At 41.2% G+C, this 12,390-nt stretch overlaps 1 protein-coding gene across 1 annotated transcript in view; it reads right to left on the minus strand.

The window, feature by feature from the left end:
* Tmem50a (transmembrane protein 50A) overlaps positions 1-12,010 on the minus strand; it is a 32,080-nt gene extending 20,070 nt beyond the window's left edge. The window contains exons 1-3 of the mRNA XM_076861015.2: positions 11,818-12,010; positions 9,639-9,743; positions 6,577-6,689 (exon numbers count right to left, since the gene is read on the minus strand). Of these exons, the coding sequence (XP_076717130.1) occupies positions 6,577-6,689; positions 9,639-9,731 (206 nt within the window). The 5' untranslated portion in view covers positions 9,732-9,743; positions 11,818-12,010. The remainder of the gene's footprint in view (positions 1-6,576; positions 6,690-9,638; positions 9,744-11,817) is intronic.
* Positions 12,011-12,390: the final 380 nt, after the last annotated feature.

Below are 12,390 nucleotides of genomic sequence, written 5' to 3' on the forward strand. Positions count from 1 at the left end.
GTTCCCCAGTCAGGGCTGCTAACGCTCCACAGAGGAACAAAATGATTTTTTTAAAGATCCGAGGACAAAATGAACGAACGACATAACAAAAATAAAACTTTTTAGTTGGGAACAAGGTTGAAACATAAATGTGCCAGCTCTCTCAAGGGACTTTAACAGCAAAATCGCTACAATAAAATAAATTGCACCAAAATGGAAGGAACTAGAAACAGCTGCTTACCAGCTGAACTTCAAAGAAAAAGACTCCAGTCCTTTGCTTAGCAGGTGACTCCTGAGGTCAGACCCTTTCCCTGTGCATGGTTAACTGTTCTGCTGCCAAGTGTGGCCCCAACAGAGCCACGTTACCCTTACAGAAGTGTAGGGAAGAACTTGAAATTAACGTGGGAAGTTTCAATTGGATTAGGTGAAAGCCTAGAAGAGATAACTCCAAAACTCAAGGTAACCATGCAGAAACCTCGACAGCGACAGGGGTCAGGACAGGGGTGTATGCTGTGGTGGTGGAGTACTGACTGGCAAAAAAGCAAGACAACATTCCACGGTGACGAAAATGTTTCAGTCTCGGGGCTGGGGATGTGGCTCAAGCAGTAGCACACTCGCCTGGCATGCGTGCGGCCTGGGTTCGATCCTCAGCACCACATACAAACAAAGATGTTGTGTCTGCCGAAAACTAAAAAATAAATATTAAAATTAAAGAAACAAGAAAACGTTTCAGTCTTGATCTGGGTGGTGCTTATACAGGTCCATACATAAGCAAAGATGTAATATGATCTGCGCACTTCGGGTTCCTCACTGAATATATTTGATGCTATCTTTTAATATAATAGAGGAAGATAAAAAACACCACTTGCGGGGCTCAGTGGCACATGTCTGTGATCGCAGAGGCTCAGGAGGTTAAGGCATAAGGATCACAAGTTCAAAGCCAGCCTCCACAACTTTGCAAGGCCCTAAGAAACTCAGCGAGACCCTGACCTCAAACAAACAACAACAATAACAAAACTCAGTGGTTAAGTGCCTCTGGTTTCATTCCCTGGTTACCTCCCCCCACCAAAACAAAAACAAACAACAAAAAACCCCACAAAGATTCAGGTTAAAAAGGTCAGAAAAATGACTCTCCTTTTCATCTCCCTCCCAAAAGCCTATTAAAAATGAAAGTATAGGGAGAAAAAAATACAATACCAGAAAAACAAAAAGAATATGAGGTAGTTCTCAGCAGATAAAGTTTTCTTTACATTTGTGGAATATAAATCAACACAGATTAAGAGGAGCCTGCACTTATAATCTGTATCCCTCAGAAGCAGGATAATTGAAAATTCAAGTAGTAATCCCAATGACAGTCTTCACAGACCTAGAAAAAGCGATCATGAAATTCATTTGGAAAAATAAGAGACCCAGAATAGCTAGGCAGTCCTTTACAAAAAGAATGAAGCAGGAGGCATCACAACACCAGACTTTAAACCATATTACAGAGCAATAGTAACAAAAAAGGCATGGTATTGGTACCAAAACAGACATGTAGACCAATGGTCCAGAATTGAAGACTCAGAGACAAATCCACATAAATATGGTTATTTCAAAGGCGCCAAAAACACACACTGGAGAAAAGACAGCCTATTCAACAAATGGTGCTGGGAAAACTGAAAATTCATATGTAGCAGAATGAAATTGAACCTCTATCTGTCACCCAGCACAAAAATCAATTCAAAGTGGATCAAAGACTTAGACACTAGACCAGAGACCCTGTGATAGAAGAAAAAGTACGGGGCTGGGGTTGTAGCTCAGTGGCAGAGCACTTGCCTAGCATGTTTGAGGCACTGGGTTCAATCCTCAGCACCACATATAAAGATAAATAAAATAAAGGTACATCAAAAACTAAAAAATATTAAAAAAAAAAAAAAAAAAACAAGAGTAGGCCCAAATCTTCATCATGTTGGCTTAGGACCTGACTTCCTGAACAAGACTCCTAAAGTGCAAGAAGTAAAACCAAGAATCAATAAACCAGATGGATTCAAACTAAAAAGCTTCTTCTCAGCAAAGGAAACAATCAATAATGCAATGAGAGAGCCTACAGAATGGGAAAAAATCTTCATTACATGCACCTCTGACAGAGCACTAATCTGTATAAAAAACTTAACACCAAAAAAACCCAAATAACCCAACCAATAAATGGGCCAAGGATCTGAACAGACACTTCTCAGAAGATGATATACAATCAATCAAGAAACATATGAAAAAATTTTCATCCTCTCTCACAATTAGAGAAATGCAAATCAAAACTACTCTAACATTTCATCTCACTCCAGTCAGAATGGCAATTATCAAGAATACAAGAATAATAAGTGTTGTCGAGGATGTAGGGAAAAAGGCACAATCATACATTGCTGGTGGGACTGCAAATTGGTGCAACCACTATGGAAAGCAGTATGGAGATTCCTCAGAAAACTGGAAATGAAACCACCATTTGACCCAGCTATCCCACTCCTCGGTTTATACCCAAAGGACTTAAAATCAACATAGTATAAACATTGAAGCCACATCAATGTTTATAGCAGCTCAATTCACAATAGCTAAACTATGGAACCAACCTAGGTGCCCTTTAACAGATGAATGGATAAAGAAAATGTGGTGTGTATATACACAGTGGAATATTACTCAGCCTAAAATAATAAGGAAATTATGGCATTTGCAGGTAAATGGATGGAACTAGAAAATATTATGCTAAGTGAAATAAGCCAATCCCAAGAAACCAAAAACCAAATGTTTTCTCTGATAAAACAGATGCTGATCCATAGTGGGGCAGGGGGATAGAGAAGAAGGAAGGAACTTTGGTTCGTGTGGAGGGGAGTAGGGGGAGGGGTGGGCTGTGTGAATGGGAAGGACGGAAGGAAGAGCAGGATATTAATATCCTATATACATGTGCGATTACTGGAGTGACTCCAAACCATGTACAGCCAGAGGAATGAGAAGTTGTGCACCATTTGTGTACTACATGTCAAAATGTATTCTACTGTAAAATAAATTGATCAATTAAAAAAAAAAAAAGAAAGGGGTTGGGGATGTGGTTCAAGCAGTAGCGTGCCCGCCTGGCATGCGTGCGGCCCGGGTTCGATCCTCAGCACCACATACAAACAAAGATGTTGTGTCCGCCGAAAACTAAAAAATAAATATTAAAAAATTCTCTCTCTCTCTCTCTTTAAAAAAAAAAAAAAGAAAAGAAAAAAGAAAGCCTGATTTCAGTGGGCTGAAGTGATCAAATAGGCTCAGGATCAAGTAACTATTGGGCAAATAGTTTAAAACTGAAAGGCAGTTTTCTTATCTGCTAAAGGGGAATCATAACTCCTTTCTCATAAAAATGTGGTACAGACTGAATATGAATCTAAAAATTCTTAAACTACATGTAAAAGTATTTTGAATGTTTTTTTTTTTGAAAGAGAGACAGAAAGAGAATTTTAATATATATTTTTTAGTATTTCGGCGGACACAACATCTTTGTATGTGGTGCTAAGGATCGAACCCGGGCCTCACGCATGCATGGTGAGCGTGCTACCGCTTGAGCCACATCCCCAGCCCATATTTTGAATGTTTTAATGTGCTTGTTATCATGCTTAGTGATATATATTTTAAAATGGGAGAGCTGGGATTGTGGCTCAGCGGTGGAGCGCTCGCCTTGCACATGCAGGACCATGGGTTCAATCCTCAGCACCACATAAAAATAAATAAGTGAAATAAAGGTATTGTGTGGAACTATAACTAAAAAAAATACATATTAAAAAAATGGGAAAGACTCTATATGTATTAAACGCCTATTATAAGATCTAAAAAAAAAAAAAAAGTCCAAGTAGTAGATAACAAGAGCCACCAGACACTGCAGCAGAGGCCTGCAGCATGTCAGATAAACAGTCAACCTTGAGGGCTAATACAGAAGAAGCATAAAGGCACTTCAAATAAGAAAACTCTTAGAAATTAAAAAAAAAAAAAAAATGAAAATATGGCTCAGGTGAGATGATGATACTGAGGTGATTTCCTAGAATGAGGAGCAAAAAGAGACACAGGAGAAGCTAACAAGATAGTAGCCTCCAAGAGGAGTGCCAGAGAGGTGACAGTTTCATTCTCAAAGACAGAATCCAAGACAATCTCCTGGAGCAAGGTTAACACGTGAGTCCTCTGAGTCTTCTCAGCAAGCACAGGAAGGATGAGATCAGATGCCCATCAATGACCCAGGGCAGGGACTCCAGGTTCTGAGGTAAAATGACCCTGGAATTCTACATCTAACCAACCTATGAATACAGCATGAGGGGAGATGGAAACATTTTCAGACAAACAAAGCTTACCTTCTCATATTATTTCTTAGAGTTGTTTGAGCATGGGGTCCAGCAAAATGAGTAAGAAAGATGAAGAAAGGTGAAGACTGAAAACTAGGGAAAACAGTGGGACCCATCCTGAGGCAACAGGGAGGGGAAGTTCCACTGTGCAGCTCTATAGGTGGCTTATAAAATAATCATTTACCCAGAAAACGACTGGGTCTTTTGTAATGGAGAGCTCTAGACCAAAGTGGATAACGATACAATAACAAACATCACAGAGACTTTGGAATGATGACAGAATATGCAAGAAAAGAGAGAAAAAGCATCTAGAAACTCCAGGAAAAACATAAAGCTGGGGCTGGGGATGTGGCTCAAGCAGTAGCACACTCGCCTGGCATGCGTGCGGCCCGGGTTCGAGCCTCAGCACCACATACAAACAAAGATGTTGTGTGCACCGAAAACTAAAAAATAAATATTAAAAAATTCTCTCTGTCTCTGTCACTCTCTCTTTAAAAAAAAAAAAAACAAAAACAAAAAAACATAAAGCTGAACATGATATTTCAGTCCACACAGTAAGCAACCATCAAGATCAGAATGGCTTTTAGCAGAATGAAAGGGGCCCTCCAGCAAACGTAATTCTTTTTGTCAACAAGACAACCAGAAATGCCAGGAAAACAGTACTAAGTAAGAAAGAAGGGCTGGGGCTCGGTGGCAGAGTGCTTGGCTGGCACGTGTGAGGTGCTGGGCTCAATTCTCAGCACTATATCTAAATAAAGTCCATCAACAACTAAAAAAAAAAAAGAAAGGCATCACCCAAGTATGAAACAAATTAACGTACAGCAGGGATTTGAGAAGCTAGTAGAGTGCAAGAATACTGTCAAAACACATTTGAAAATCTGTTGAGAAGTGAGGAGTTAGAGTATTCAAACTGCTATCATAACACACTAGCTTTGCAGTGAATTGTGTTAACTGTTTTTTTCTTTTTGGTCCTGGAGATTGAACCCAGGGATGTGCTCAGCCATATCGCCAGTCCTTTTTTATTTTTTGAGACGGGGTCTCATTAAGTTGCTGAGGCTGGCCTTCAACTTGTGCCTCTCTTTCTCGGCCTCCCATGTGGCTGGAATTACAGGTGTGCACCACTGTATCTGGCCTTGTCAACTGTCTTTGAGGAGGAAATGATCCTGTTAAGTAGGTCACATCATTCTTTTCAAAACTCTCCAACAGCTTCCATCACACTCACAATGATGCAAAGTCCTCACATTGCTTTACTCTATACCACATGACAGAGAAGCTCTGCCACCTTGCCCATCACCCTCTCCCTGGATCACACTCTCCAGTCACATGTGTCTCCCTGCCATAGAGCCTTTGTAGAGCACCTGCTGATCATCTGCCTGGATGATCCTCTGTGTCTGTCCCCATGGTCAGCTCCTTCATTTCTTTCCAGTCTTTACTAAAACCACCTTCTTGTGAGAGCTTCCTGGATCCTATGTAAAATGTTTACCCCTCCAGTTCAGAGCTCCCAGCTCCTTCTCTGCGTTTCTTCCTTGCACTCAGCATCATGTAACATGCTGTGAATTTAACTTCTCCTTAGCTGCTGACTGCCCACTCATTAGAGTATAATTCCATAAGGGCCGGAATTTTTTCCTATTTTAATCACTAACAAGATAATAGCCTCCAAGAGGAGTGTATCTTCTGCACCTAGAACAGGAACCTGCAATACAAAAGAGTAATAAATATTTGATGAAAGAATGAATAATCCCTTAGATGAAGTACTTGGATTTTTTTTTTTTTTTTTTGGTACAGGGATTGAACTCAGGGGCACTCGACCACTGAGCCACATCCCCAGCCCTATTTCGTATTTTATTTAGACACAGGGTTTTGCTGAGTTGCTTAGTGCCTTGCTTTTGCTGAGGCTGGCTTTGAACTCATGATCCTCCTGTCTAAGCCTCCCTAGTTACTGCGATTACAGGCATGAGCCACCGCACCCAGCAGTATATATTTTTTGATTTAAATGTGAGGTTTTAAATTTTAGCAGTGCAGAAATAAAAGTCTAGCCGAGAAAAGGGGGAGACAGACATGGGAGAGGAGAACAGAAGGAAGACTGGAAAAGAAGATTGTCACTTTTCTTTACATCCTTCTCTACTATTTGATTTTGAAATCATGCCCAACATGTTAACTTGATAACATTTTAAAATTGTAAATCTTGCAATTATACATAAAACAATTTGACCTTGTGGTGACCTATGCAGGTGCTGTCAATAACAATGGCACTTACATGAGGAAGGCAATGGTCGCTATCACACCACAAGCATGGTATGAGTGGTTGAACTCTTCCATAGTGGGATAAATAACAGCTGCATCTATGATGATCCACCAGCCTGTAAAAAACTGAAACAAAAACAGATGATACCAATGAGAGACCCTATCACATACACTACATATATATATCAGCACTATCTGACTGGCTGGAATGAAGACAAGGTATTTAAGTGAAGAGATCCCTTCTAATGAGTTTCAAAAATTTCTTAAATGTTCTGTTTCTTGCATATAATTTGCACATAGCTTAATAGCTGGTTAAGCATTACATGCCCTAAAGTCTTCCAATTATTACTTTATATTGTTAATAAAGTATTCAATCTAACTTTGTGAACTACAAACGAGTTACAATATGTTTTGGAAAAAATGAGAACTAGATCAGGGGCTGGGATTGTGGATAAGTGGTAGAGCCCTGGGTTCCATCCTCAGCATCACATAAAAATAAATAAATAAAATAAAGGTATTGTGGCCAACTACAACTAAAAAAATAAAAATAAAAATAAAAAACTAGATCAGATTCCAAGTGACACAAGAATTGCCCTGTTACTGATATATTACAGGCCTGTAGGAAGACATGATTAAAAATGAAGAAAAAAGTATTTACACTAAAAACGGGGAACAATTGTTGTATGTAGAGTTAGCTGTCCTCTGAGTGTCGTGGAATAACAGCTCTGCAGTACTGCTTCTCCTCTTGATGAATTATAGTGCAGTCTTAGATGGTTTCAGATATGAGTTTAATACAATCTGAATACCAGATCATAATTTATCTAACTGAAATTTGGTTCTGGATATTATCAAGGGCAGGTATATAATAAAACAAAACTACACAGATATTTTTATCATCTGAGCAGAAATTTATAATAAAAGTAACCAAATTCTGACAAGAAGATTGAACGTTTTGAAAGTAACCACCTGTTCTACCCCTGTTCCCATCCCTGACCCAGTTAGCTCTAGAAATTGCCATCTTCTGGCAATTATTTAAAATAGCAATTTCAGGCTAATCAAGTTACTCTTATTAGGTTATAAATAGATCCATAAAATATTAATGACATTTTTATTGGCTAGCATGAATATGGCTCACTATTTTTTTAACCCTCAGTTCATGTATTCAAATTTCTTTTTCTTTTTTGTGGTATGGGGACTAAAACCAGGCATGCTCTACCACTGAGCTACATACCCAGCCATTTTAATTTTTTTAATTTGAGATAGGGTTTGCTAAGTTGCTCAGGCTGATCTGGAACTTGAGTAGCTGGGATTACTGGCATGTAATCCAGCCTCCTGAGTAGCTGGGATTACTGGCATGCACTGCTCTGCCTGGCTTCAAAATATTTTCTTCATGGGAAAATAATAATAAAGCTTTAAAAGACATTTATAAGAAGTCAGTATGGGGGCTAGGGATGTGGCTCAAGCGGTAGCGTGCTTGCCTGGCACGCGTGCAGCCCGGGTTCGAACCTCAGCGCCACATACAAACAAAGATGTTGTATCCGCCAAAAACTAAAAAAATTAAAATTCTCTCTCTAAAAAAAAGGAAAAAATGAAGTTGATGAGGTTCATGACTGGGCCCTCCTTCATTCTCTCTCTAAAAAAAAAAAAAAAAAAAAAAGTCAGTATGGTGGTATTTGCCTGTAATCTCAGCAACTCAGAAGGCTGAGGCAGGAGAATCGTGAGTTTAGGCCAACCTGTGCAATTTAGTGGGACCCTGTCTCAAAAATTAAAATTAAAAAAAGGATGTAGGTTGAGCATGATGGCACATGCCTAGAATTCCAGTGACTGGGGAGGCTGAGGTAGAAGAATCATAAATTCAAAGCTAGCCCCCCCCCCCAACTTGGCAAGGCCTTGTCTCTAAATAAAATATTAAAAAAGGGGGCTAGGGATGTGGCTCAGTGTTTGGGTGCCCCTGAGTTCAATCCCAAGTACCAAAAAACAAACAAACCAAAAAAAAACCCCCCAGCATACAAATATCATACCTTAGAGGAAAATGCATGTAAATAAGAATTTTATTCTGCAAATTATTTCTAAGCAATATATTTTATGAATGTACTCTTATTTTTCTTATGAGATTGAGAAGAAAGTCAACTTTGGATTATGGAAAAATGCAATCATATCTTTTGACTGGTTTTAACCAGATTGTTTCTTCAATACTGCCTTGTACCTTATAGTACTCACTAAGATGAGGCATAATACTTTTCTATTGAATAAAAAAATTTTTTTTCTTTTTTTTTCTTTTTTTTTTTTTTTTGGTGCTGGGGATCAAACCCAGGGCCTTGTGCATGCAAGCCAAGCACTCTACCAACTGAGCTATATCCCCAGCCCATAAAAAATGTTTTATCATGTCATTTTTACCATGCAGTTAAAATAACCCAACCAAACTACTGAATCAAATTTCAAACCATTAACAAACCCTCCCCATAAACAAAACATCAAAATTTATTAAAATAAATTCATAGGTCAGAGTTTTTTTTTTTTGAGTAAGAGAGATAATTTTTTTTGATTTTTTTTTATTGTTAGTAGACAGAATTTTTAATATTTATTTTTTTTTAGTTTTCAGCAGACACAACATCTTTGTATGTGGTGCTGAGGATCGAACCCGGGCCGCACGCATGCCAGGCAAGCCCACTGCCTCTTGAGCCACATCCCCAGCCCCTGGTCAGAGGTTTTTTAAAAAGTACATATTTTGAGGGGCTGGGGTTGTGGCTCAGTGATAGAGTGCTTACCTAACGTGTGAGGCAATGGGTTCGATTCTCAGCATCACATATAAATAAATGAAAAAAATAAGGGTCCATCTATATAAAAAAATATATTTTAAAAAGAGTCCAGGGGTTGGGGTTGTGGCTCAGTGGTAGTGCACTTGCCTAGCATGCGTGAGGCACTGAGTTCGATTCTCAGCACCACATAAAAATAAATAAAATAAAGGTCCATCAACAATTAAAAAAAAAAGTCCATATTTTGAAACATCATGAAGAATTCAAAACATAAGCAAAACACACCACAATAATAGACAAAATTATCAGTGACACTTACCAGAACACCGGCAGCAACAGAGGCAATAGTATTTCGTTTTTCCCCCCAATCAATGCATTCTGAGCATCTCATACCTTCTAGAAATCCAGACATTTTTTCAGATCACTTAAAAAGAAAACAAAACACAACTAAATAAAGCATTTTCATTTACTCTTCGAACCTGATTTGTGTTCGTGGAAAATAGTTACTAGCCCAAGAATAACTTAATACAGTTAGCTGGGCAAGTGGCTGAGGCAGTTGAAGGCCAACCTCTGCAACCTAGTGAGACCCTCAGCAACTTAGAAAGATCCCGTCTCAAAATAAAAAATAAAATGGACGGGGATGTAGCTCAGTGCTAAAGCATCCCTGGGTTCAATCCTCAATATACCCGCCCCCCAAAAGAGAAACTAATACAAGTATTTCGGCTCCACATATTGCTTCAGAATATTCAATTTAGCTTCTGATGAACTGTCACATAACTTTGAAAAACAAAATCTGGTCCCAGGGACTAGAGAGGCTGAAGCAGAAGGATCACAAGTTCAAGATCAGCCTGGACAACTTAAGAGGGGCTGGGACATGGCTCTGTGGTAGAGTGACCCTCGGTTTACTCTAATACTGCAAAACAACAACAATAAAAAGACAGTTTTGGTACATTTAAGTAATATGAACAAAGATGGGTATCCAAATATTGAAAAAATTAAGAATTTAACTCCTGAAAGCTGTCGCATCCTATTTAGTACATTAAATGACCATTTATATATATATATATATATATATATATATATATATATATATATATATTTTTTTTTTTTTTTTTTTTGGTGTGTGTGTGTGTGTGTGTGTGTGTGTGTGTGTGGTGCTGGGGATTGAACCCAGGGCCATGTGCATGCAAGGCAAGCACTCTACCAACTGAGCTATATCCCCAGCCCTAAATGATCATTTAAATAATGTTAAATAACAGAATAATTATGGTTAACTCACAAGAATTCTTTTGTATTGCTTTAATCCCAAACTAAGTTATTTGTTTTTTATATTTACAGTCCTGGGGACAGTGGGAAAGTAATAACTCTGGCTGAATTAAGAACATAGAGCCTAATTTTTAAAAATTTTACGTGGAAATTTACACATTTTTATCATAAAAAGTATGTTTCTTCATATCCAGATATAAAAAGAATAGAAAGAAAACACCCCACTGCATTTTACCTCTACCCACATCACTTTATTTCACCTCATTTTTTTTTCCTTTTCCAAACCTTTTGGTGTCATTTCTATTAAAAAAAAAAATCTTATTTTAATACCTCTAGTTCTGGTTCTAACAGAACCCCCTCCCTCAAAAGCAAGTAACTGAGGTTAATATTAATTCAGACCATAAATAAATAATCTACTTCTATTTAAATCATTACAGCAGAACTAAACTGTCTTTAACAAATTACATACAACACTCCTCCACGCCGAGCCTGAATCACATGTAACTTGCTAACGTTCCAGAAACACCCAAACTCCTGCCGCAAATCAGAACCCGTGCACTAAGCTGCTCTGCAGCCAGCAGTTACGGATGGCCAAAACCCAGGATGTCCTAAAAAGTGCAACCACTTCAATTTTTAGCTTCCTTAGGAAAACCGATGATGATAACCAAGGCTACTACGCCTGTGGGATGAGTTCCATTCTGAAAATCCACCCTTTTCTCCTTCCCTGGGAGGAACAGGAACCCAGTTTGGTTTTCGGTTCGCCCAGCGGCCCCGCCCCGCATCCGCTGCAGGCACCGCCGCAGCCCGCCGCAGCCCACGCTCCGCGCGGCCGAGGGACTGGAGCTCTGGGGGTGGACGCGCCGGGGGGAGGTGACGCGGATCCCGGCTGAGGCGCGGCCGCCCCTGGCCATGCAACCCAGCCGGACTACACTCCCTCTCGGGGTCTCTTCCAGCCTTGAAGTGGGGGTGGGGGGTCCCAGGACCCAGGAGTAGGCCCGCCGTGCCCTCTTGACCGCCCCGCTCCCCCGAGCCCGGGGGTCTGGCCGCTGGACGCAGGGCTCAGGGCGCAGGACGGGGCGCAGGACGGCAGGAAGTGGCCAGGGAGGGTCCAGCCGGGCACAGCCCGACCCCGAAGCCTCCCGCAGAGCGGGGAACCCGACCCGACCGCGTCAGTCAAGGCTGTAAGGCCTGGGCAGCCGGCGGCCGCGCCCTCACTGCCCCTGGGCACTTACGTCCAGCCCCGCGGGTGCAGTAGGTCCGGAGCCCCGGGTCGCGTCGCGCCGGGCAGCCTCGCTTTCCCCGACTTTCGACCAAGAAAACAAAACAGCCACAGGCCGCCAGACGCCCGGATGTAGCAGCTCCGCCCCGGCCCGATGCGCAAGCGGAGACGGGGCGGAGGGCGGGACGCCGAGAGGAGACAGGGCGGCCCGAGGGGAGCCACGCCCACCGCGCCGACGCGTCTGCGCATGCCCAGACGTGGTCGGCTGTACCACGTTCACGTTCGGTGCTGAATGCGGGACTTGCTAGAGCCGAGCAAGCCTTTCGAGGCTGAGTGTGAGAAGTCAATCTGTGTCCTAAGCTCTAGAAAGGGAGGCGTCCATTAGACCTTAGTGTCCGTCTTGAGTGACGCGGCGCATTTTCTAGTGATGAGGCTGGTCCCGCAGCTAACTCAGGTGTGCACGGCAGGTGAACACTCGGGTCTCCTGGTGCAAAACGTGGTGGCTTGCGGACTCGCAGCCTTACGTGTTCAGATCTTTAAAGCACTGTCTGCTTTTTTTGGAGCGCCGCAGCTCCACCTCCCGGCG

The sequence above is a fragment of the Callospermophilus lateralis genome, chromosome 7 (assembly GCF_048772815.1).
Source record: "Callospermophilus lateralis isolate mCalLat2 chromosome 7, mCalLat2.hap1, whole genome shotgun sequence".
Lineage (NCBI taxonomy): Eukaryota > Metazoa > Chordata > Mammalia > Rodentia > Sciuridae > Callospermophilus > Callospermophilus lateralis.